This window comes from Cricetulus griseus, chromosome X (genome assembly GCF_003668045.3).
Source record: "Cricetulus griseus strain 17A/GY chromosome X, alternate assembly CriGri-PICRH-1.0, whole genome shotgun sequence".
NCBI classification, from domain to species: domain Eukaryota; kingdom Metazoa; phylum Chordata; class Mammalia; order Rodentia; family Cricetidae; genus Cricetulus; species Cricetulus griseus.
Window position 1 is genome coordinate 25,706,488 of NC_048604.1, and position 26,877 is coordinate 25,733,364.

At 35.2% G+C, this 26,877-nt stretch overlaps 1 protein-coding gene across 4 annotated transcripts in view; it reads right to left on the bottom strand.

Moving 5' to 3' along the window:
• Positions 1–569: 569 nt before the first annotated feature.
• The window catches only part of Stag2 (stromal antigen 2), a 139,124-nt gene continuing 112,816 nt past the window's right edge, over positions 570–26,877 (bottom strand). For 3 of the 4 annotated variants that reach the window (XM_027433515.2, XM_027433514.2, XM_027433516.2), the window contains exons 25-34: positions 23,355–23,494; positions 21,780–21,881; positions 19,631–19,779; positions 17,246–17,374; positions 14,305–14,528; positions 11,309–11,498; positions 11,108–11,218; positions 8,096–8,222; positions 6,411–6,488; positions 570–2,498 (exon numbers count right to left, since the gene is read on the bottom strand). In XM_027433515.2, coding sequence (XP_027289316.1) covers positions 2,475–2,498; positions 6,411–6,488; positions 8,096–8,222; positions 11,108–11,218; positions 11,309–11,498; positions 14,305–14,528; positions 17,246–17,374; positions 19,631–19,779; positions 21,780–21,881; positions 23,355–23,494 — 1,274 coding nt within the window. In that variant the 3' untranslated portion in view covers positions 570–2,474. The remainder of the gene's footprint in view (positions 2,499–6,410; positions 6,489–8,095; positions 8,223–11,107; positions 11,219–11,308; positions 11,499–14,304; positions 14,529–17,245; positions 17,375–19,630; positions 19,780–21,779; positions 21,882–23,354; positions 23,495–26,877) is intronic. The other variant, XM_027433518.1, reaches the window with a different exon arrangement.

A 26,877-nucleotide genomic window follows, 5' to 3' on the forward strand; every position in this document is an offset into this window, starting at 1 on the left:
AAGACTCCTTGTATGATTTACACATCAATGAAAATGAACAATGTACACTGACACTAATAACTTTTAGAAGGGTGCAATGCAAATTTTATCACACAGAAGACACAATATTCAATAATAAATTCTTTTTCAAATGCTGGCTTTTACTGCCACATCATAAGCCCATTATCCCAAATAGATTTCTTTAGAACAAGACTCCTTACTGGATTTTTGTCCTAGTACTTATTTCAAACTTAATGATTTTATTTTTTACATTTAACTGTGAGGGAAAAATTTTTTCACACATCTGGCACAATAGGCATTCAAATATATCCTTAATGAACAATGCAGGCATTTCAAAGTCTATTTAACCTATACCAGATAAAAATGAAAACAATAATAGTTACAGGTTTCTATTTTAAACAACCCAACTAGGGATTTAGTCACATTTAAAAATATATGTGATTTATTAAAAATATAATCTGGTGATGTGTTGTATAAATAGTCCCACTCAAACACATTAAAGTGTGATAATAGATATAATTTATAAAGCATTTAGAATGACCCCCCTTTCAATTACAAGAGATAAAGCATACAACATACTGTAGGTTTATTTTTATTCAAAAAGTTACTGTCTCAAGACATAAATACAAATCAGAAAACAGTACAATTAGGACAATAGAATGTGGAGGACAACAGGTTAGAGTAATATATAAAACATTTTTAGCTGGTTGAAAACAAAGCTGTAAGAACTGCTTTCACAAAGAAGTACTCTTTTCGAGAGTGAGAAAAAAAAATCAACTTAGGTTTAAAATCATATATACAGTCCTCTCAGCAGTTCTAGGAAATGCAGTGGTGTGTAAAAGAACATATGCAATACGTTTGCACATAACAATGTTTGTTGATGGAAAGTATGTTAGACATGTCTGGTTTTATTCATTAACCATGAATTAATAAAATAAGTGTATTTTGTGTTCTTTCAGCTAACCTATGGTTTTTTGGCTACCACAGCCCAATGCTTGTTGATTTCCTGACTCAAAAAACCAGAAGCCTTTTGGTATTCACACATCTGAAGATATTCTTGTATTGCAAGCATATTAAGGCATGGAATGATTAAAATAATATACCTCAAGAACTGAGAGACGACTGACAAAAGATAGATATACATGTAATATAAGTTAATATTTTGTTTTAAACGATGTCTAGCTGCCTAAGCCTCGCAAAATGAGTTGATGTCAAAATGGCAAGTGGCCACTTTCTGTTTTAAACTAATTCATTTGTGAAAGGACATAAAATGAAGTTTAAAGCTTAGCTTTCAAAGAATATTATGGGTTATGAATTCTATTATCCCATCTAATTTACATACAGAGGAAATGTACTGTAACCTGTTAGAAGTATCTTTAACCTGAAGACTGCTTGCAAAGACAGATAGATAAAACAATATAAAATACAAATTTAAAAATCATTTTAAAGCATGAACAGTCATGCTTTTCTATTTTTAAACATTGTTAAACTTTCAATATATTTCTGAAACCTCATAATTTTAAGTTGGAATTTAAAAGTAAGAAAAAACTAAACAAACTGCGCAATTATAAAATCAGCACCAATTTATATATATATATAATTTTATTTAAAATTTAGATCCCTATTCCCACACTCTAATAAGCTGTATAATTTTTGTTTAGAATTTTTCTGCAAACATACTACAATAAGCTTCTTTTATTTGGAGACAAAATACAGTGGCACTACTGGAAGGAATATGACAACATTACATTTTTATCTTAAAGGACAAGCAAACTTTCAGGGCTCATATGGGAGAAGCATGTTTGAGACTGGTTACCTTCTGGCAGTTCACTGCATCTGGATATTTCTGAAAAGTATACAGAAGCTCTTGAATTTTAAAAATATCTTAAAATACATTTTAGATGAAAAAATTGTAAAAGTTCTGCTTATAAGTTTAACTTTTTTCCACAATTACAACATTTAAAACAAAGTTTTGTTGACTGATGTTTTAAGCATTTAAATTTTGAATGCTAAAAACAATTCTATCCTACAATTTCAGGGTTAGGGAATAAATTCATCCTTAACTTTTGTTTCTCGGATGTAAACAGAAATCCAGCAGAGGTCATCATTATTTAGTACAACCAGTAAATAAATGTGAGAAGACTCTTATCTGTACCAAATACTTCTTCAGATTGTTATATTTTTTAAAAAAGCATGAAATAATTCATTTAAAAGCCAACTAACAGCGCATAAATAAAATATTTACTTTCTAAGAAAAACTGTAGCTTATCATCAAATTGTTTACTTGTCCTTTACTTTTTTTCAGGCAAACAAAACTGCCCCTCAATGCACTTCATCTTGGTAAGCATAAGCGTGTTATATTCTCCTTAGAGAAAAATCTGTACAGAATTTCACTGTATCTACCACACTTTATTTTAAAACTTCCTCGTCCACTTAGAAAATGACTTCACCACAGATTTAAATGTGTACTGGTATTAAAACATTGACACTCCAAGAACCTAGTGAGAGAGAGAGAAAAAAAAAACTCGTTAAAATAGTCATTCATCTCTTAGTAAAAAAAATCTGTAAATATTATAATACTTTATCATTGTTATATTAAGTAACATACTAATCAAACCACTCTGAAAACATCTCTTCAGACATATAATTACAAAATAAAGTGATCATTAATAAATAATAAAATAATACTAGTAGAAGTCAATTAAGTCACAAACATAACTAACAGTAGGGACTCTGAAATGATTGTTATATAATCCCTTAATGCCTGAACTCAACATTTGTTGAATGAACAAATCAATGTAATTCCCTGCATATCCTTCTAGCAAGGGTTCACTGGAAAGAATTTAAGAAAGTCTTATGAACTTAGTTCTTGGTACCCTTAAGTGGGTTGTTTTTGTTGTTGTTGTTTTTTAAACTGGCATCTATCTGACCATGAAGACCAAAAGAAAAATCCAAGAACAATACCTATGTAAAAAAAAAATAAAAAGCTTTCTTTAGAAAAATCTGTTCCGAGGTAGTGAACAGAAGTATAAATTTTAAGGAATTAACAACTAAGGTATAATCTGAGCAAAATGAATTATACTGGTGTTTTTTCTTTCTAATGCATTCCAGTTATAAAAAGATTGGTTGGCAAATTCTGATAATAACTTGTCACTAGAAGGGAATAACTCCACCCTTTTCACTAAAGCATCGAGTAACTTTTACTGCACTTGTTATATGCTAAATGTTTCCACTAAAATTCTAGCACTTATTTGACCAATTAAGCAAAACTTTAGACTATTGTGAATGATCGAGACCAGCTAGCAAAGAAAGAACTGAGAGCAAGATAACTAAGGGTTCAGACTTCTCTCTTAAACACAAGTCAGAACCTCATGATTGTTCTCATCTTTAAGACATTGTTTATTTTTAAACAAAAGGAAATTAATGTCTTGTCGTGGCAAATTATCAAGTAGTGTGTGGAATTCCCAGTAATGAAAATAAAAAGGAGTCACACATTCTCCATTCATCACCACTACCACACTTCTTTTTCCTTCCTGCTTCTCTAAGAAGTCTCAGGGTTCTCTTGTCAGTTAGTCAAGAATTGGGTGGTTAGAATGTTTGAATTAAAGAGGCCTAGAAGATGTTTACAAGTTTCTTCTATCCAAAATACTCGAGGACTTTAAGTAGAGCTTCAATTACTAAAGTAAGGGCAAACTATTTGTCTCTGTATTTTGCCTGCATGTATATGTTTAGCACATGAATGCCATGCCTGGAGAGGCCAGTAGAAAGCATCGAATTCCCTGGAAGCAGAGTTACAGGCAGTTGTGGAGCATCGTATTTGTGCTGGGAATGCAACCCAGGTCCTCTAGAAGAACAGCAAGTGCTCTTAATCACTGAGCCAACTTTCCAAGCCCAATTTTTAATGTAGAGCATAATACTAAGATGATCTCAGATATTTTTCAAACATAGTGGCTAATCAGAAAGCAGCCAAACAGCTGACATTCATTTAGTTTTATACACGTAGGTTTACAATCAGATTTTCCCACTAGAATATTAAATTACCTTCACTATATTGAGCTCTACTTTGTTAATTTCATGCTACAGATAATTCTAGTAAGAGAAACTTAACACATTATACTACTTCTGATGTCAGCATTAATAAATACTCAAGCACGTATTTCAAAGAACAAATTTTAAACGTTGGAGTATTATGCAAATACTGGCAGGAGAATGACCATAATCACAGGAGATAAACCAGTTTTGTTTCCAGGTATGAAACTAGTTATATTATTAAACTAAAATCGTTATGTGTATGTAACTCTAAAATGATATTCTCATAATTTGTACACTACCATTCCTAGACAATGTGAAAATCATGTTCCCAAAGATAGAATTTGTTTAGTGACAGCCTGATGTATCTATATATTGAGTGCTTTGAGTTACTTCTCTCAGAATTAGAGAATCTTAGAAATGGGCATTAAGAGATTCAAATTCCAGTTTTATTATTTTAATGACATTTATCATAAGTTAGATTATTCTCTATTTACCATAAGAAGACATTTTTTGCATTTAGTATCTTCTATTAGTCCTGTTTCTTATGGTTTTTAAAGTCCTGGAAATTTAAAATAAAGAGTCGAAGACTTCTAAAGGTACCCAAACCTTTACAGATTACTTAGCACTCAGTTATGTGACTGCTGCCATCATGTGGTAATCTTATAAAATTACATACATATTGGCACATGAGCTCATTGCCTTATTTCATTATCACAGGTATCTAAATATCAAATTAGCAAGTTTACTATTTACTTCCAATATTCATTATACATCCGATTGTGATAAAGCTGTATTAATATAAATATCGCTTCCTTTTTTCTCTGCTTGTTAAATGTCTAAAAGGGTAAAGTTTCTATGGCTGTTTCATTATTTAGTACTCTGACAAATAAATGTTTTTTGTACCCATAGTATATTATGAAGGAAACAAATGGCACTAGATAAATGCATGATAAAAAATGGAAAGCTCCACCTAGCACATCAATTTTGACTTTATCATTTCAAATTCCTAATCATACTTTTTAGTATTTGACACAAATAAGAACTAATTTTAGTTTTAGTTTATTACATATGGCAGGGAGTTCTATCAAATTAATATGCTGAGGGTTTTAAATAATTTGTATACCACATAATTCAATATACATTTAAACTATAGAATTATGGGTAGGTCAGGTTGCCTCTTGCTATAGAACCATGTAATCAAAGAATGTCTGGAGTCCTGAAGTACCAACAGCACTTGTTAAAGATGCATAACCTCAGGCCACACTCCAGACCTTCAAATATAAAAATCTAGCTGTATTTTTAAAAGATCTCTGGGTGACTCAACTGTACATTAGAAATCGAGAATGAATGATTTTTGAAAAGATCTCTCCCGAGGGGCTGAAATATAGCTCAGTGATAAGGCATTTACCTAGCACATGTAAGGCCCAACATCAACTACCAGCATCACATAACAAATAAATAAGAAGCTCTGTTCAAGGGTTAGGGTTAGATCTATATGCACTTCTCTATAGTGCTTTCATGTCAAACAACCAATTAGAAATATATTAGATGACTTGATTTGTCAAAACATTTCCAGTATCTGTCTGGAAGCAGGTTATAAGGTCAACCAGGGCAAGGAAATGGGTAAGTAGAAGATAATACTACCTCAGAGGATAGAACAATAGTTACCCAAGCTAGTATAGGGAAGAAGCAGCATGAATGGGTGAGATGGAAAGACATGCAAATTATTTGACAAAACTAACTATCCTGTTAGGCAGAACTCAAAATGAAGAGACTTGCCACTGCCTCAAGCACTGCAGTCCATTCAGGCCAGGACATTTACTAACCTATCTTACTATACCAGTGGAATTATCCCAATGAAAGAATGCAAGAAGTATTAAAGTAACAGAAATACCTATCTGGAGATGCCAGCAAAAATATTATAACCTAGATCTCATTCTATTACACCTCAATCTCATTCTTCACTATCAAAATCCTTGTTTTCTTTCTGAGAGAATGTGGTCGACACTGGCCTTGACCTCATGATACTCTTTCAGTTTCCAAATTGTACCCATAACAGGTGTCTGCTATTACTCTCAGTTGTATGTTATCAATTTTCATCAGGCCTTTTTATTATAATTATTCCCCTATTTATTCTGCCCACCCATAAATGCCAAAGAATTCTTGCTGAGATAATTTATAATTCTGATTCATATCATTCCCTCATTTGAAATTCTTCAACAGGCAACCAAAATCTACAAGACAGGTCTAAGTGCTTAACATTCAAAAACCAGTTGGTCAAGAATTTCAAAGTATTTTTCACGCTTATCATTACTTCATCAGATCACTGCCTAAAGTTTTGATTTAAAAATCCTGGGGCATATTTAAATTAAACCTACTGATTCATCCATAATTGAAGCTGGATCAAAGAAATCAGGCTTCAGTTCTGTTCTCTCCCGTCTATTCTTCGATGGTGGCTAAGGAAAGAAAAGAGAAAGTTGGCTTTAACCTTAGCACTCTGGAGGCAGAGGCAAGCAGATCTCTGTGAGTTCAAGACCAGCCTAGTCTACAAAGCAAGTTTCATGACAGCCAGGGCTGTTACACACAGAAACCCGGATCTTATAACCCCCCCCCCACCTCCCTCTCCCTCTCTCTCTCTCACACACACACAAAACCACTCTTCTAGTATCATTTTCCTTGAAAGACACCATAAAGGGAAACAGCAGTTCTTTCTTTCAAGGAGAATACTCAGTAGTACATAAAATACCACAGGGACTTGTCCTGCTATAAATTCAGCTTTATGAATTATAGGATTTCTTCTCCTTGGGTAAGTTAACTTTTTAAGCTTTAATATCATCTCAGTTTATCTCACAAAGTTCAATGAGACTGTTGCCAAAATATAAGCATATTGTCTCTCTCTTTCTGCAATCTCTGAGGAGGCAGACAGATCTCTGTCTCTTCTCTCTTTCTCCCTCTCCCCCCAAAAAACTTACTTCCCATGTAAAAAAAGGAATATAAGCATATTGCATATAACATAACCATATGTAACTTATTTTTAGAAAATTTTGTATGTATTTACCTTCTCAAGTTTCAAGTAATGTTAATTTAATTACAATAGGAAAGTCTGCCTCAAGATTTCAACCAAGAATATACTATATTTGGAAATGAAAAATTAGAAAGTGATGGTACTTAATATACTCAATAACTTTAAAAACTTAGTATGTAAACACTGAGTATTATTTGATTTTTGTAGTCAAATTAAAATAAGCAAAATAAAGTCCCTTATAATCCTATACACTATTAAATTAATATCAAATATAAATGCACAATTTATTATTTCAAATTGTTAGAATATTTTTTTAAAAACCTGCTTCTTGCCTTCAGAAACTGAACTTTTGCTCAACCTTGCAACCAAGTTAATAATATGCCTTAAGACAATTCAAAACATTATTGCTTGTTTTCTCTGCATAGCTCTGGCTGTCCTGGAACTTGCTCTACACACCAGGCTGGCCTTGAACTCCAAGATCTTCCTTCCTGTCTCCTAAGTGCTGGTACTAAAGGTATGGGCCACCATTGCCCAGCTGAGACCATCTATTTACTCAATCTGTATATTCAGCCTATTTAACTTATTAACCAATATTACTATACCTTGGACTTCCCATGTAATCAGCATTTTACACTTAAACAAATAACTTTAATCTTAAATTATGTACCCTTCCATGTTCCTGACCCAGAACAACTCTGTGTGTGTTTGTGAGAGAGAGAGAATGAGAATGTTGTGGTAATCATTTTCTGAAAACAGCCAATGGATTGAAAATAACCTTAAAGAAAACAGTATCTACTATAAATGTTGTATATAGGAAGAATCTGTTTTCTTATGTGGTACAGATTCATCAAACTAAGATCTAACACCCTCACCAGCAGCCGCACACATGCCTCAATCCCTTCTCATACACTTAAATCCCTGAAAGGAACTTTAACGTTTTTGTAGAACTTAATTTTTAATCTTTCTCTAAGAAATGCCAACTTTCTTTTTCAAAGGATTTAAAGAGGAAATATTTTCTTGCTTCTGGATGTTTCTTACCAAGTCTATATCCATGGTGTCAAAGTCCATTCCCTCATTAAGATCCTCAATCCGCCCTTCTGAGGACATCATGACATCTTCAACAATTGGCTCTTCATCATCTTCCATTAGGCTTGTACCACGCCGACTAGAGAAATATAAAACAAGGTAAAGATCTGAACCAATGTCATGACTACTGATAGATAGGCAGCAAGTATGTAGCTTTCTATATTCGAGTAGAATGGAAAATGATGGAATTAAAGGCCAGGGAGAATGATTAGGCATTGATCATGTCATCAATGGTGTCAAAATCCCAATGTTTAAAAATACTAAAGACTTGTTTATTCTACATTACTTCAATACATTTAGTTTGTTACTTCTGATATGCCATGTACAATGTTCAATGAGAATTTTCCACATGTAAACAGAGCAGATACCTCAAATCCTTTTTGAAAGTAGGCAGGGTACAAATTAATAAATAAACATAAAACAGACCAAAGAAAAGACATTTTCAGAATGCATATATTCTAATTATACATAACACTGATGTTAATCATTACTCATTCATTCAGTGCCAAATATGTATACCAGTCATACATTCATTCACACACTCACATGACACCTACTCCATGGCAGGCTGCTATTGTGTCCTATGGACGAAAAAAGTGAGTAAAATATGATTCCTGCCCTCAAGGAGCTTACAGTATACTACAGGAAAGCAGATAAACGTGACAACATGATACACATTACAATGTATGCATCAAATGCTTTAAGGGCACACCAAGAGAATTCATTTTGCCTCATAAAAATGAACACTTAATGCTCAAAGCTGAATTCTTTCATACTATGAAACTCAAAGCCAATACTTTATATAAAATGAAAAATAACATCAAGATCAAAAGCTGTGTTTTTCATATAATTACAGGGAAAATAAACTAAGTTCACAAATGAGCCCAGATCAGCATAAAGTAGGCAGCCCAGTGGTGAATTTGCATGTGACTTCTTCCCTTCCAGTTTGGCTGACATTACTGTCTTTTCTTTCCAAAGATCCCTCAGATCCCCAAAACCACTCACCAAAACCTACATTATTTAAGTAGTTTCAATGTATACAATACTGTAGTGGATCACAATATCTGATTCAGGCTTTCTGAACAAATATGATAATGTCAGGCATAATAATTCTGGATAATAAAAGACAATTTTATTGTACTTTTGTGAAAATAAAAGCAAAGGCAATCTGTGTGTTTTGCAGATCATATAATCAAAAACCAGAAATCCATTCTATATTTCCTTTACAATACACTGAAGGTATATATGATATAAACTATGGAGGAAAATGTAATTCAGAAATTATTCTAGTTACAGGGTAGGTACATTAATGAAAGAAAAATCATTGTAAAGCAAAAGTACTTTAATGTTTCCGGCAACCAACCATTTATGGTACAACCACCAAAAGTATCCTCCAGTAATAGCTGTTTAACTCAGACAATCACTTTTAGTTGTCGGGAGATTGCCTACAACCAAGAACCAAACCAAATTGCAAACAAAAAGAATAATGAAAATGGTACTGAATAATGAGATGTTCTAGATCACAAAGATCTTGAGGACTGGTGCCAAGTTTTTAGAGGACAAATATAAACCAAATAATTATATGGCAGAATTCTGAACTGCTTGGATGATGTTTAATTGGAAACTAAGGACTCAGTTGTAGGATCAATCAAGCATGAAGTAAAATACAAAATAAGGACAATATAGCAAGAGAAACAGGACAAAACCAAGTGCTAATGCAGATAACAACCAGAGAAGACAAGTCATAATGGCACATATTTAGTGCATCCATAGAAGGTCATAAAACCACTACAGGGATAACTAGAGTGAATATTTACATTCCACCATTCATGTGGCAAATTCTTAAAGTCAACAACATAAAACAAAATATAAATTTTAAAAGAGGTAACAATCACTATCTCCCAAGTTTAAAAAAATACAATATGTTACAATGCTTTCAAACTTAAAATAATTAGAATAACATTTTTGCCATGTATATAAAGCATGATCTCAATCTACTTGTCAGCAATTTCATGAAAATTTCTCAAGTATTTATCAAGTTCCCATACAGAAGTCAGTAAAAACAAAGCAAGAACAAATTTTAAGCAATGAACATTGACTCATTCCAGAAACATTTGCTTAGCGTTTTCTATGTGTCAAGCTCTACCAAGCAATGAATGAGGTCCCTGCTCTTGAGGAGCTCACAGTCTAGAGAAATGGACAAAATTGCAATACACAAATAATTACAATACAATATGGCAAATGCTGTAAGAAATACAAATATACAGTGTTATGGGGTCATAGATGATTACAGTTTCACTTAAGGTGGCACTTAAGCCTGTTTTCACCATGATTTTATAAGTTTACAGGTAATGAGATGTGATATACTAAAATGGAGGCAGGAGGCATATTTTGAAAGATTTTGCATGCCATGAACTAAGAAACTGAACTTTATCCAGCAGGCAATGGGAAGCCATGGAAAAGTTCTAAGTAAGAAAGTTACATGGTAAGATTTTTATTCTAAAATTCTAATTCTGGATGGTAGTGTGAATGATGGAGTGGTAGAAAGTGTGAAGGGAGAGGTTTGGTGAGCGGATAAATGGGTGGGAGTTTAAAGGAAGAAAACCAGTTAGAAAGCTAATTACAATAGTTCAGGTGAAAGATGAGGACCTGAACTAAGATGGGAATATAATTAAGATGTAACACAAATGTATTTTTACTTCTGTGTACCAAAATAAACAAGGATTCATATTTATATTTTTCCAACAGATCAATCTAAGTATGATTGGTCCTTTGGCTAGCTAGTTAATATTTGACTTGAAACATTTTCTATTTCTGTTGGAAAGACCAAATTCTAGTTCCTTGATTATTTCAGCTTAGTTACTCTAGAGAGCTTGCTGAAATTGTAGATACGGCACACATTAACGTATGTTAAGATGAATTAGTGAACTTCCTAGACTCAGACAATAAGGCACTCTCACTTACATGGCATGCTGAAGATTAGTTCGCAGTTTAACATAGCTCATTGCTGCTCTCTCCTGCTGTTGCCTTGCTTCCTCTTGCTGTCTTTGAGCTAACATCCATGTTACCTGCGTGCTTCAAGGAGAATTTTATTCTTCTTTTAACTTAACTTTTTTCTATGTAATTAATAAAGTTCTAGTAAAGAAAATGATCGAATGTACTTACTTATAATCAAGAGGAGTTTGATGGTGTTCTGTCTGCATTGGATAGACACTCATGAAGCTATCCTCAGGCCGCAATCTTTTAGGTTCTCTCATGATAGTGGAGGTGAGCTGTGGCGTCTGCATCATAACAGGGGTATGCAGTGTTTGCTCTCTGCTTAGCCACATACTGTCACTACTGCTGCTTTCTTCAGCTGGAAGAGAAAATTGACAGCAATCAAGTTTGGCTACTAATTGTATGTAACTCATCTGGAGGAATCTGTAACTCATTTAAAACAACAAACATCTGGTTGCTTCCACATTCTAGAGCTAGAACCTGGGTCACACAAAGGTATGTATGTTCAGCCCTCCAGTCTGTTTGTGAAGAAAGAACAGGTAAGCAAATGACAACATAGTATGGTAAGTGTTAGGAGAAAAGGAATACATAGGGCACGGGAGTAGTGACAGATTAGAGACAGCTGCCCACAAGAAATAGTAAGCAAGAGCAGGAAGCATCTGCACTCGGAAAGATTCTCTAGGTTGATCACGGAGGCAATGAGCAAATCATATTAATCTGTTGGTTCAAACTAATACCTTGCTGCTATATGGATGTGAAGATTTAAGGAGTAAGATGAGACTGGATAAAGAAGCAGGTTTCAACCTGTAGCCGTGGGCATGGTAGGGAGGCTGCAATTATCAGCATTCAGGACAAGGTGAAAAGAGCAGAAGTTCAAAGTGAAATTGCGTTTCAAAATCCAATGCAACCAAACAAAAGAGGAATTAATGTATAGAACATTTTGTGATCTGAGTTAAGGTGACAATGAACCAACCGTTGCTAACAGCTTGAAGAAAATGAAGCAATTTGGTGAGTTACATGTTTTAGTGACTATGGTAGTAGTATGGTTGGTAGACTTAATAGGAAGGTTAGTTAAAGGGTAATAGGCCAGATAGGAGAGTAAGCCATGTTGCTTGGAGAAATCCAATTTGGTATTGAGGATGGGGATTAGTAAGAAGGGTGGTTTTCAGTCTATAGGATGATTCCATTTTAAGAGCTTAATGTCAAAGAAAACACAAGTCTATATATAAGTTAAGTAGTGGACTATTAAAAAGTCACACCTGTAAAATCTACCCCCTCCAGACAAAAATAGGTATCCCCATGATTACAAATGACAAATTCACATGTCAGTGTCATTGAGTTAATAGTACGGTAAAACTAGTTACTATGAATTCGGAAGAGAGTTCTTTTACTACAAGACTGAGTGTGCACACAATTCATGCACATGTATACTGTTTTGAGGATAAATGTGCTCATACCCAAGTACTTGAGGGATGAGACATAACTGCATGTAATACAATATAGTAAGATTATTTTGAGTTCTACTAAGTTCAGGGTCATGTTCCATTGACCTGGCATTTATCCTTCCTTTCCCTTATCTATATACACTAATTTACATTTTGTTTTGTTTTTCAAGACAGGGTTTCTCTAGACAGCTCTTGGCAGTCCTAGAACTCACATTGTAGACCCGGCTGGTCTCAAACTCATAGTGATCCCCCTGCCTCTGCCTCCCAGGCACTGGCATTAAAAGCATGCACCACCACCACCCACCTCTTCCACTCATTTATTAATTGCAATTTATATATAGCTATCCAATACCTAAAAAGATCATTTATATTGTCTATAAAAATTTCATTTCATTTAATAATCTATTTGTAAGATGTTATATAAGTACCAATGCATGAAAGTGTTGCACAGAATATAAAGGAATAACTTAGTGACACAACACAAATTGTTAAAAAGTCAAAGAAACGATTTTTGAAATTTATAATCATATTCAAGATTATAATTTGCTAACATGTCTACTAAAAATGATACTTCTTATAGTTTCTTATAAAGCATCACATTCCAATTTCAGGGTTCTTCCCTCGGCTGCAGATATGCTGGGACTTTATAGCCAGGCCTAAAATTCTAAAATTGGACAAGTTACAGGTTATGATTAGACAAAAGACACTGAAATCATCTAGCAATCAAATTTGAGTGCTGCACACTCTACAGTGGTACACTTCTCTAGTCCCATCCCTTGGAAAACATGGAGAAGAGATTCATGAGTTCAAGACCAGCTTGGGATATAAAACAAGGCTCTGTCTCATGAAAAACAAAACAAAAGATGAGGTGAAGGCATGTATCCTTTCCCTGGAATCTCTACTGATTTCCTAGCCAACAAAATATTAAAGGAGTTTGGCAACACCAGTTTCCAAGCTGGGGCCTTACACTGGAAGCTTCCACATCTTCTTTTAGAGTAACAGCTCTTGGAGCTTAGTGAGATACTGATATGGAGACAATCTAAAAGGGTTTTGAGAAACAATCCAGGTGAAGTCAGTTATGTAAGTGAAGATGCTTCCATACAAATGAAGCCACCAGCCTTTAGGCACCATATCCTTACTATGTCAAATCTAAAGACTGTTTCTCAGCACCCATAACTACAAAAAATCTTGACAACTATACTAAGTTGCTTAAAAGCTACTGAGAAAAGAACATTTTCCCTAGGTCTAAACTGAGGCACTTTTGGGATGCTAGGATTCCAACACCACAAAGTATAATGCATTTCTACCTAGGACAAATATCACTTTTAATTTCTATCATGTTCTTCACAATTATTTTATTATTTCTGAACAGAAATTCAGAGGTTATATTACAGCTTTCTTTGAATGTTCTGCTGCAACAAAATGATCTGATCTCATACTGGAACCACTTTCATGTGCATATAGTACAGAATAGGGATTAAAAGGTAACAATCTATCTGGATTACTTCTCATCTACAAAGGGAGAATGTGCCTGGAAGAGTTGACAGAATTGACTGCCATGGACATAAAATGGTTAAAACAGCACATTTATGCATAATTGACACACTGTAAAGCTACTATTGAGTATCATACATCACATGAAAAGCAAGGTGTCTCTTAATAACAATCCAGTTGGTCAACAGTAAGAAGAAAATTTAACAGTATTAACTATGTGCTTACGGAGAGCAAGTTGCATGCCTTCAACAACTTTCCGTTTTCCTGTGGATGGTTTTGATTTTTTACTCCGTACGGTTGAACCCCGACTGCTCATTCCACTAATGACTGACATGGTATCATCATCACCACCAGCTAGCAAAGAATTTCGGTAAGACATCAGAGGAAGCCATACATCTTCTCTTCGGAGTGACATCTGGAAGGTCATGAACTTTTCCAAATAAACATACCTTAAAAAAGAAGTAGAAACCATTAACTTTGATGCACAGAGCTGCTAGTTCAAACAACACTTCCTCATAAGAGCCTGAGCCTAATACTTTCTTACTTAATCTCAACACCAGCAGCACAATAAAGAGAAGTGTCCACAGAATCCTCAAATGAAATGAAATGAAATACTTGACAGTATTCCAGCTTGACATTTGTTGAACAGCTGCTATGTCCTTGGTACTAAATAAGCATATACATTCCCTTTCTATAAAACGTAAGCTTGGTGGAAAACACTTGAATCCAAATTACCTTAAGGTTTTCTATGGAAAATTCTAACACTAAAATTTAACTACTATTCATGTGATTACTTTGTGCCAAGCATTTTAAATGAAGTAAATAAAGACATGATAAGACAAACTAATGTGACCATAATCATAAAAATGTCAGTGTCATCATGATTTGGATCCCAGGGTATGTATGACACTAGAAGTTAAGAAAGGCCACATTAAGCTTAGACAAACTTATCAACTAACTGTACTGTAAAATTCAGATATTTGTAGTAACTGGAATAAATAATTCTAATCAATTTAGATTTATCAGCATAATAAAAAAAGGCCATCCAATATATCTTTTGGGTTATAATATACTTCAACCATACTTAATACTACAGTATTCTTCACTGTAGCCTAACTGGCTACAATATTGGAAACCAATACCAGACTGAAATAAGAATCAACATTTGAGCCGAAATAAACTAACTGGGTATGGAGCTCCATACCCAGCATATCCCTTAACAGAATTAACAATGAGGTGCCTCCAGGCTACGGACATGTTCAGTGAGCCAAGAGTACTCGGGCAGCCATCATGTGGCCCTGAGTTCAAATGCCCTGGAACTCACTTACATATAAAGCTGGGCATGGTTCCAACTCTAGCACTGGGGAATAGAGACAGGGGAATTATTAGAGTTTGGTGGACAACAGGGTTGAGAAACCTTGTCCAAAGGAAGACACCCAACAGATTGCTCTGCCTCCACACAGACATGTATGCGCCTATACACCTCATGTGCTTGCACCCCAAACAAAAAAACACCTCCACAAACAAACAAATGAGTAGCCTCGTGGAAGCCACTCCTGTTTCTCTGCTTCTCCGCCCCTGGGTTTCCACTAAGCTGACTTTTTCATATATAAGTCCATTATACATATTCAGAAAACATATAGTTATCTATAAGCTTTCTTGTTTGTACTCAACATTATAGTCTTTTAAATCCATCAGTTTGGACTATGTTCCATAACATGAGTCATATGGTGCATATCCTAGGAGAAGGAGAGGCTATTTTGACATTTCCATATTCAAACAATTTAACATTCACTGTTCTTTAACAGTTCTTATTATATGCATGGTTCAAAGATTTTTCTACAGTATATGAATGAAGTGACTCAGCCTGGAGACAGATAGAAAGAAACCTAAACTCTACTAATGTCAGATCATTCCAAAACTAATCATGTGGCAATTTATGTCACCAATGATGCAGAAACAGTTCTATTGCTCTATATCCTTAAAAAAATTTAACCCTATCAGAGCAATTCAGTTCTGATCATCTGTTGCACAGGAAATACCACGTTTAATCAGCATTTCTCTGAGTAATGGTCTAAGATTTCTCTTTGAAGGGCATTGCCTAGGGTTGGAGACATCAGGCAAAGGAACTTGTTGCCAAGGCTGAGATGATCTGAGTTTAATGCTAGGGACCCAGAGAGCAGAAAGAAAGTACAATCATTCACAGGTTGTATTTTGACCTCCATATGTGTATTGTGGCCAATGTGTTAAGTGCATACACATATAATAAATAAATATAATATTAAAATGACTTAAAAAAACATCTCACTATGTTGCCTAGGCTGCTCTCGAATCTTTCTGTCTTAGTCCCCCAAATCCCCAAACAGCTAGGTCAACAGGCACACAGGACATTGCACCCAGGCAATGCAATTTTTCATTACAATCAATTCATATACAAGAAATTGCACAGAAACCAATAATACTGTTGAATCTCTATTACAAATGAATGTACTCATGGAATCTACATACTCATATTCCATACCCTTGAAAATACTTACTGTTTCTCTTCCCATTCAACAAATACAAGCTTCGAAGTAAACATTGAGTTTTGTCTGCTTTAAAATTGCAAATGTTATTGTTCAACTATAGAGTAGTTCTAATTTTCTACACCCTTATACCTCAAGGAGCTGGGGGTGAGGGCAGGCACTAGAAAGTCTTATATCTCAATAGCCACAATTTTAGTAAATTATCACACAGAAATTTCTTTAAATATTAAAATGAGGACAGGAAGAGTTAGTTAAAGGGAAAAAAGTAGTTTTGCTTTGCAGAACAGCCACATTCCAAGAAACATACTGAAACAGGATAAGCCTGATGAATTGTCAATATTATTGTCCTGTAAATGCTAACTACCTCCTCAGTTGGGCTAGAGCAAGAATTCAGCAAAGAATTCACAAGCACTCAAGTTATACCTCAATAGTCACAAAAACACTGGGAGTGGAGCTCACAATACTAAAGTGCAGTACTATGGACAGAATATAGTGAAAGGTAGAAAACTGATGAGGGCAAGTAGAAAGTTTTTATAAATTAATATAATGCTACAGAGGTGTGCCCCAAAGAAATCAAGTGTAACAGTTGTTTATCTGAATATCAGAAGTAGTTAAGCTAGACATTTCTAGCAAATACATACACTGTTCTTTTATCTTGTCGGAGCAGTTTAGAAGAAAATTCACTGAGAATATCAAGAAATGCCAAGTTTAAAGGTGGGTGGCTCTCCCCTTGTGGATTAGGCTCCTTAAAAGCAAACTCTATGCCATCTCTGTAAAGGAAATGAAAGAATGAAATATCGTGATGTTTACTTAGTTGCAAATTATCTAAAAATCAAAGAGTATCACCATGTCATTCTAACACAACATATCTCTCACACACACACACACACACACACACACACACACACACACACACACACACCAGATAGCCATCAGCTGAATGTGGTTTGGTTTAATCTACATTCTTTTCTGGTGTTTTTTACATGGTTTCTTTTTATAACATAGACTGGAGTGGAACTTGCAATTCTGCTTAGGCCTCCCAAATCCTGGGATTACAAAAGTATGTCAAAAAGTTCAGCATATGATTGACCCCAGATGCTGTCGGGGAGGCCAGTACAAGACTGATCCAGACCCCTGAACATGGATGTCAATAGGGAGGCCTCTGGTGGTGGATTAGTGTTTTTCCCTGGTGCAGGAGGGGACTTTGGGACCCCATCCCACGTGAAGGGATACACTCTGGCCCTGGACACATGGGGAAGGGCCCAGGACCAGCACAGGAAGATTTGGTGGACTTTGCAGAGCCCCCGTTGAGGGCCCTACCCTGCCTGGGGAGTGGTGGGTGGATGGGGTGGGGGGTAGGCTGGGGGTGGGGAGGAGGGATGGGGGTGAGGGGAGGGAGAGGGAGAAGGGACTTACATGTGAAACAAGCTTGTTCCCTAACTAGAACTAATAAATAAATTAAAAAAAAAGTTCAGCATATGTTCTGTACTCAAATATTCTTTCCCATAAAAATAGCCCAAATTGCGTTGGTGGCGCACGCCTTTAATCCCAGCACTCGGGAGGCAGAGGCAGGTGGATTTCTGTGAGTTCGAGGCCAGCCTGGTTTCCAGAGCAAGTGCCAGAATAGGCTCCAAAGCTACACAGAGAAACCCTGTCCCGAAAAACCAAAAAAAAAAAAAAAAGCCCAAATTCTTGCACATACAAATCAACAATGTTACCACGTTTTTTCATAAAGCATATAAAAGTGGATAATGCCTACTTATGACTAACTGAAAGCGTTTTTTTTTAAAAAAAAAAAACTCTAATCAAGGCCCATTTTAACCACATTAATGTCATAATAAATACCACAATTGATCAAGATAACAATCACCTTTGTGCGTTATCAAAATTTAACAAGGAAGAAAAACAATGAAGAGAAAACTGGGAAGGAAAGCAGGCTATCCATGGGTCCGCACTAGGTCCTCTGTGTCTATGTTCTGGTTGGTGTTTTTGTGGGACTACTAACAAAGGGAGTGGGGGGATTTCTGACTCTTTCATCTGCTCTTGGGACCCTTTTCCTCCTACTGGATTGCCCTGTCCAGCCTCAGTATGAGGCTTTGTGCCTGGTCTTATTGTATCTTGTTATGCCACGTTCCGTGGATATTCCTGGGAGGCCTGCTCTTTTCTGAAGAGACATGAAGGAGGAGGCTGGAGAGAATGGGAGGAGTATAAGGAGGGAAAGCTGAGGTCAAGATGTATTACAAGAAAAATTTACAAAAAAGAAAGGCTATTTATCACATGAAAAAATTTACTTCTTATTACTCTTTATGATTATTACATTTTTACCTAAAATTATTACTAATGTATCAAAAGGCATACAACAAGGTAAAGTTAGAGAGTGAATTAAAGTTGGAGAGTGATAAAGAAAAGGAAAAAGGGAGTAAGTTGTGTGCAATTCAATTAATATAGCTTAAGTGCTGAGGCCCAGGCCAAGCACAGACCTTGTTTCAAAGCATTCTGAAGGATGGTGACTTTGAGCTTAGTTTGTTCTGACTTTCTTCTGAACGAGTGTGCCCACGCATAAGCTCATGCTCACACATGTATTTATAAAGGGTGGGAGGACCCACTGTAATGGTTTTTTTTGAGGTGGGGGGGGAGGTTGAGACACGGTTTCTGTGTAGCCCTGGCTGTCCTTGAACTCTGTAGACCAGGCTGGACTTGGATCACAGAGATCCGCCTGCCTCTGTCTCCCAAATGCTGGGATTAAAGGTGTGCACCATCACCACCCAACATGTAATACATTCTTAAAATTTAAGAACTTTTTAAAGCTGGAGAGAGCCGAAGGAGGGAAGGGAGTAAGAACTGGGATTGGTATGTAAAATGAGAAAAGATTGTTTTAAAATAAAAAAAAAAATCCAAAAAGGGGAGGTTTATAAACTAAATAATAAAACAATCTAAATTAGCCATTCAAAACAAACAAAAGATTAGACAAAAAAGAAGATGCATAAAAAATAAAACACTGAACAAAGTATTAGGAGATTGATTACTTGTGTAGCATGGCAATGGCTTCTCTTGTTTTCAATTGGTCAAGTCCAAAAGTTAAAGCAAAACGTCGAGCAAGTTCTTTTATACCACTAAATGTTGAAGATGATCTATCGAAATTATAGCCATTCTCTTGTATCATCTCATTAAAAAGCTGTTTGAAAAAAAGACAATGTCAGTATTTTTGATAAGTATGAATTAACATATTTCAGGCATACTTTCCAATTAAAATATAAGTTAGATAAATGATATATAACATCAATAATACCAAAACCACAGATTTAAAAAACCATGATACAAAAATGGGCATAATTGCATCATATCATATATTTAAAATAGAGCCATCTTTATTGGTGTTCCAAACTCTTTAGGTTAATTTTGTTAAAATACCCATCAGTTGGTATTAATTGGGTACAAACACGTATTACAACATAAGGAAAGGAAAAACAACTATGCTCTGCTTTTGTGGTGATGGTGATCAAACCCAGAGTCTCACGAATGCTAGCCACTGTATTGCTTATCTCCAAGTGGTGAATCTTTGCACCACAAACTTTCATAATAAAGTAGCAAAAGCTTTTGAGTTTTGATATCCTGTAACTTGTAATCCAAAGACTTGATCCAAAAGAAATATTTATGTACAATACTAAGCACAAAATATTTAGTCCTATTTATAAGTAACAAAAGACCTCAATATCTCGGTTTAAAAATTATAGTCCATCTACAAAATGGAGTATTATACAACTATTAAAATACCAAGGAAAATAAAATTATTATTTCAAAGAGATATCAACACTCCTATGTTTTCTATATAATAGCATTAACAATAGAATTAACTTCATTGTCCACACATAAAGGAGCATGTAATGTACCACATACATATGCATGTAAACACACAAAAAGAGTTATTATTCAGCATTTGAAAGGTAGAAATTTTTTAAAGGTACAAATTGTATGCCATTTGCAAAAGATGGGATGAACCCAGAAGACAATCTATTAAGTGAAATAAGGCAGGCATAGAAAACCAAATACCATATGGTCACACTTAATAGAACCTCACCAAGTTGAAGCCAAAGATACTGACAATAAAATGGTTACTGCCACAAGCTAGAGCAGTGGAATAGGAACCATCAATTAAAATGATTAGGTTCCAAAGATCAACTTTACAATACAGAGAGCACAATTAACAATGAGACAGTTACTAGAGAGAGAAGGATGTGGCTGAGTGGTAGAGAGCATCTGCCTAACAAGCACAAGGCCCTGTGCCCTCCCCACACACAAAACCACATAAAGATGTGCGCACACATTTTCTTGTTCCACAAAAATATTGTATACTTAAACAGTGTTATTCCGTACAGTGGCACAGACCTCTAAAAACACCAGCCCTCAGGAGGCTGAGACAAAAGGAATTTCAGGACAGGATAGCCTGGGCAACAGGTGAGACAGACAATAGCAAGATGTTTTAATTAGTAAAGGTCTTGTCACCACACCTGATGATCTAATTTGATCCCCATAACTTACAAGGTAAATGAAGAGAACCAACTCTCCCAAGTTGTCTTGTGATCTGCATATGCACAATTTGGCATGTTTGTACGTACACACACACACACACACACACACACACACACACACACACACACACAGTGTAGTGGGGAAGGAAACTGGAATATGGCTTACTGGATCAAAGTTCAAATCCTAGCATCCATATAAAACCCAAGTGGATATGGAATTCTGCCTATAATCCTAGGTTAAGCAAGGTCCAGGATCAGTGAGAAACCCCAGCTCAGTAAGGCAAATAATTGAACACAATACTCAAAAGAGAATCAATGTCGGGCCTCCACACTTATAACTGCATACAGGTGTATACATACATATACATTTATGGACACATGCTCCACATAGACATACAAAAAAGAAAAAGAAAATTTCTCAGATAAAAATTTTCTTATTTCAAGTTATGAGGTAATGAGTGAGGCAACTAGCCAGAGTCAATCATTTCACATGTGTGTATAAACTTCATGTACTACTACTGAATAGGTTGAATATTTTGTGTTGCTACTTTATGAATTGTCTGTCATATCCTCTGCCCAGTTTCAATTATTACATTTTTAGTGATTGACAGTAATTATGTTAAGCAAAGCGGATACTCGGTCTTACCTGCTGCAAACTGAGAATAAGGGTCTTAGCACATTGAATTTTGTCAATTTGCCTTGTTTTACTCATTGTTTCTTTGATGATATCTCCATAATCATTATAATACTAGAAAAAGAAATTAATGCAAATTAGAGTTTACTCTCTGAAAACTATTGGACAATGAGACTAAGTTTATGTTAATTCTATAAGAACAAAACCATTTGTACTTTCAAAGACAAGAAATTTTAAAACTAAAGTTTTAAGGTCATTTCTAAGACATTGCCTTGAACTTAAGAAAACATTTGAAAACCCCAAACTGTTTAAATAAAGAAGGCATAAAGTAAAGTAATAACTAGGTTATACTGAATCTCAGATGTAACACTAAGTTTTAAGAACAATAAATAAAATCAAAGTTACTCTCATTGTTAATGAGATGTAAGTCAACTTATTAATTTGGTTTATAGAATAAACCTATGAACAACATTTGAAAGAAAGTTACTGTGACCAAAATTTAAAACAGTGGTTTTAACACCTATAGAAATAACTACCAATGATAAAAGAAGAATATACAGGAAAAATGCACTGTTTTTGAGACAATGTCTCACTAAGTAACTGTGGCTGTCCTGGAACTCCCTATGTTGACAAAGCTGGCCTCAAACTCACAGAGATCTGACACAAATTATGTATTTTTTCAGTTGTGCCTTATAATAAAGTTGAGGCCAAATACTGAGATAATAAATATTCTCCATGATGCAAAAAACTGACCTCAACTCAGAACATCTAAATCTAAAACTTTCAAATTTGTTTTAAAATTTTTATGTGCCTTATAACGTAAAATTAATTAATCATGCCAAATGATATAACTTCCAAACTACTTTTAAGTGATGCTAAGCCTCTTTCCTATAGTAAAATATTCAAAATAGAAAATTAAACTGGCCTTAACAAATTATATGTATTTTTATTTGTAGAGAGTAAAGACACTGGATGTAGTGGCTCAGGCCTTAATTCCCAGTTTGAACACAGACACACATGGGTTCAAAGCCAGCCTGGTCTACATAGTGTGTTCAGGACAGACAGAGCTAAATAGTGAAAACCTGACTCAAAAGAGAAAGGGAAAGAAAAGCAAGTAAAGACTTCAAAAAAATTTTACATTCAAAATATGTTTTTACTTGAGAAAGTATCTAGAGCATCCCTTAACACGGGCCATACTCTTTTAGTATAATTAACAATATTCTCTGTAGTTAGTCCTGATTCAAAATGAGAATAATCTCACATATATTTTTGGAAGTTATGAGGAGCCTCTAATTGCTAAAGAAGTATTTTCATCATGAATGCAATTTCTTATGATTACAGTTAACCTGGGATGGCTCCTTTTCTAACATTCAAAATGGAAATAATCACAAACTAAAATGTCCATTAACTGAGTACAGATAAGAGAAAATGTTAACTTAAAACGCTAATTGCTTGAAGATGAATATTTATACTACGCAAAAGTAATAAAGTATTTAAAAACTTGCAATGGTGCCTAAACAGTCAAGCCATTATCAAAACTTCTTTTAAGCACAAAAATAACTATCTACAGTACATTTTCAGCCTTACCTTCATATACTGCTTGAAGATATCGGCAGCTGTGTTCATCTCCACCACAGTATATACAATTAGCTTACAAAATGCTGCAAGTAAATTTCTCCTCTTGTGCAAAGCTTCAATTTTACTGGCTTCATCCTCTTGCTGACCATCTGTGGGGGGAAGGAAAGAGTTCCAGTAATAAAACCACCTTGGATTTTACTGCAATCATATTTTTTGACATATCACACACATTGGCCCTCAAGAAGCATTAAAACCAAAACTAAATGTCACAACTACTCAAATATTCTAATATACTACATTTTTTCGATATCAAATAATCACCATGGAAGGAGCAGATGAAACAAGTAAAAAGAACTAATTAGTCACATTAAGCTCATTTAATTCATTCTTATACTTTCCCAACAAAATGACTTGTCAAAAAGACCTGCATATTCAGAATCTGTTGGTAAAGAAGTCTCTTTCATTGACAAATTAATCTCAAAAAACTCCTATCATTTCCAAAGATGATCTCACCCTACTTTACTTCTGATTTGTTCTAATACACTGTTCTTATTTGAACTGGCCTAGAACTCTCTAAGTAGACCAGGCAGGCCTCAAACTCAGAGATTTGCCACATTTTGCCACAAGAGAACCTCTACCCAGAGATTGGAGGTAGAGCAAGAGAACAGATAAAGTTCAGAGTGCCAGCTAGCCTGATACAGCAAAGGTGAACATGGATACCTTTATTCAAAGTGTGAGGACTGACATGTAACGTATGTGTGGGTATACACAAATTAACACAGATACAGTAATATAAGCAAATACACACAATGGTTTCCCTGGGAACACATTTCAAATTGGAAATTAACTATTAACAAAACTATGGCACACAAAAGGAAACTAGAAGAACCCCACTATTTCAGTTTTGTTTGGTTATTAGCTCTTCACAATCTTTTCAATATCTTTATTAGCCATTTATATTTTGCTAACAATCTGTTAGTCTATAACCAGCTAGCCTTTCAATATCTGAACAACCCCTGAAGTAATCCTGACACCCAGTAGGAAATTATCTACCTCAATTATTTTGGGTATTAATGACTTAAAGCAGAGCATAAAGAATGCTAAGCCATAATTCTATCAATGAGTTATACCTGAAAATTCTAAAACCAAGTTTTAATTTAAGACAGAACATCAGCAAAAGTTTTATACTAAGTATATGTTCCATTATGCCAAAGCCATTTGCCCAGAAACTTAAAAAAAGTTTACATTAAACTCACGTTTTTAAGATTATACTGAATATTATAAATTAACTTAATATCCATTACAAGGGATCATTTTTACATGATTTTCAGGCATTAGTTAATAATATTCAAAAGAACATGAAGTATGGGCTTCCTTCTACAGATTAAACTGGCCAAAAATAGAATTTTTAACTGGGCAGTGATGACACACACCTTCAGTCCCAGCACTGGGGAGGCAGAGAGGCAGGGGAAATCTCTGAGTTGGAGGTAAGCCTGGTCTACAGAGTGAATTGAATTCCAGGACAGCCAGGGCTAAAAGGAGAAACACTGTCTCTGGGGGAAAAAACAAACCAAAACCAAAAGAGGGAGGGGAGTTTTTAAACTGATATTTTTTCTTTACTTCATGAAAAAAAAGAATTCACCTCTTTTATTATGAGGGTTAAAAAATAAAGAGTATAATTCAGGTAGTCATCAATCTGATTACAGGGAAGGCAAGTTCAAGGTACCTTCTCCACTAATGCTTACGGTCTTAGTTGGGGTCACCCTTGTGGATTCCTGAGAATTTCCTTAGTACTACCTGAATTATCATCATACAGCCTTCATTCAGCAGCTTATGGAAGCAGATGTAGAGATCCACAGCTAAGCAATGGGCCAAGCTATTAGAGTCCAGTTGAAGAGAGGGAGTATCGATAATATGAGCAAAGGAGTCGAGACTATCTTAGGGAAACCCACAGAGACAGCTGGTGTGAGCTGCTGGGGGCTCGCTGACTGGGGACTGAAAGCTGGGGAACCTGCATAGGACTGAACTAGGCACACTGAATGTGGGTGACAGTTGTGTGGCTTGGGCAGTCTATGGTGCCACTAGCAAGGGAACCAGGATTTATCCCTAGTGCATGAACTGGTTTTTTGCTATGGCAGTATAGCTTATTGAGCCTATATAGAGCAGGAAAGGCCTTGTTCCTGCCTCAATGTGGCAATGTGCCAGACTTTGTTGACTTCCCATGGGAGGTCTTACCCTCTGAGGAGTAGATGTGGCAGTGGGGGAGGGAGGGGGAGGGGAGGCTGAAGGACAGAAGGGAGAGGGGGGACCTGGGATTGAGATGTAAAATAAAAAATTTTAAAATTAAATAAATTTTTCTCATAGAATCTTTCAAGTATAGGATCTTTCCATCTGAAAATAGAGGTAATTTGGTTTCTTTCTCTATCTGTATCCCTTTTATTTCTTCCTCTTATTTTTAAGGCTAAGACTTTGAGCACTGTATTAAACAAGCATGGAGAACATTTGTTTCATTCCAGACTATAGAAAAATGCTCCAATTTTCCCCAATTTAGTCTAACGCTGGCTATCAGATAGTCATATATAAGCAATTCAACTATGCGACGACCTGTGGCTAAATTACACCACACAAAAGAGTATACAATCCAACTTCACTCTTACATTTATATTCAATAAAAGAACTTACACTATTTTTCAAGTAAATAGTGTATTTGTTGTAAAAAATCTGTAATAGGGGAAATTAGGAAATGTAAATTATAGTGGTCAATTCTTATGCTCAGTGGTTGAGTTGAATCAACTGCGGTTACATGTCAATACTGAAAAACAATCTCAAATTTTAAGTTTGCTGTAAAACATTCAACATATCATTTATATTGAAGTTAACAACAGAAAATTACTTAACAGAAAACTTCTAAATAAAATGGAAATACACGATGAACACCGAATTTATGACAGAGGTTATTTCTAGGTAAAAATAACGGGGAAAAAATTATTGGTGAAGGGACACAAATTAGGGTATTATATCTTCTTCCAAATAAACTACAAAACAGCTAAGTTTAAGAAAGATGGGTGGATGTGTACAAATATGGAATGATTTATATTTTTCCATAGAACTAGAATATATTTCATTTTAAAAAGCTTAACATAAAAAAAGAGTCCTTGCTGGGCGTCGGTGGTGCACGCCTTTAGTCCCAGCACTGGTCTCCAGAGCGAGTGCCACCAAAAAAGAGTCCAAGAACCAAATTCTAGGAAGATCCTACAAAACTGAAGCTTACTTTCATTTGATTTGCAATGGTCTAAATGAAGCCAACATAGCCATTAACTAACAAAAGCTTCTTTTTTAAATAAAGATTTACACAGTGTTCTGTCTGCATGTATCCCTGCAGGTCAGAAGAGGGTACCAGATCTCATGATAGATGGGTGTGAGCTATCATGTGGTTGCTGGGAATTGAACTCAGGACTTCTGGAAGAGGCCAGTGCTCTTAACCTCTGAGCCATCTCTCCAGCCCCTAAGAAAAGTTTCGTACCACAACTTT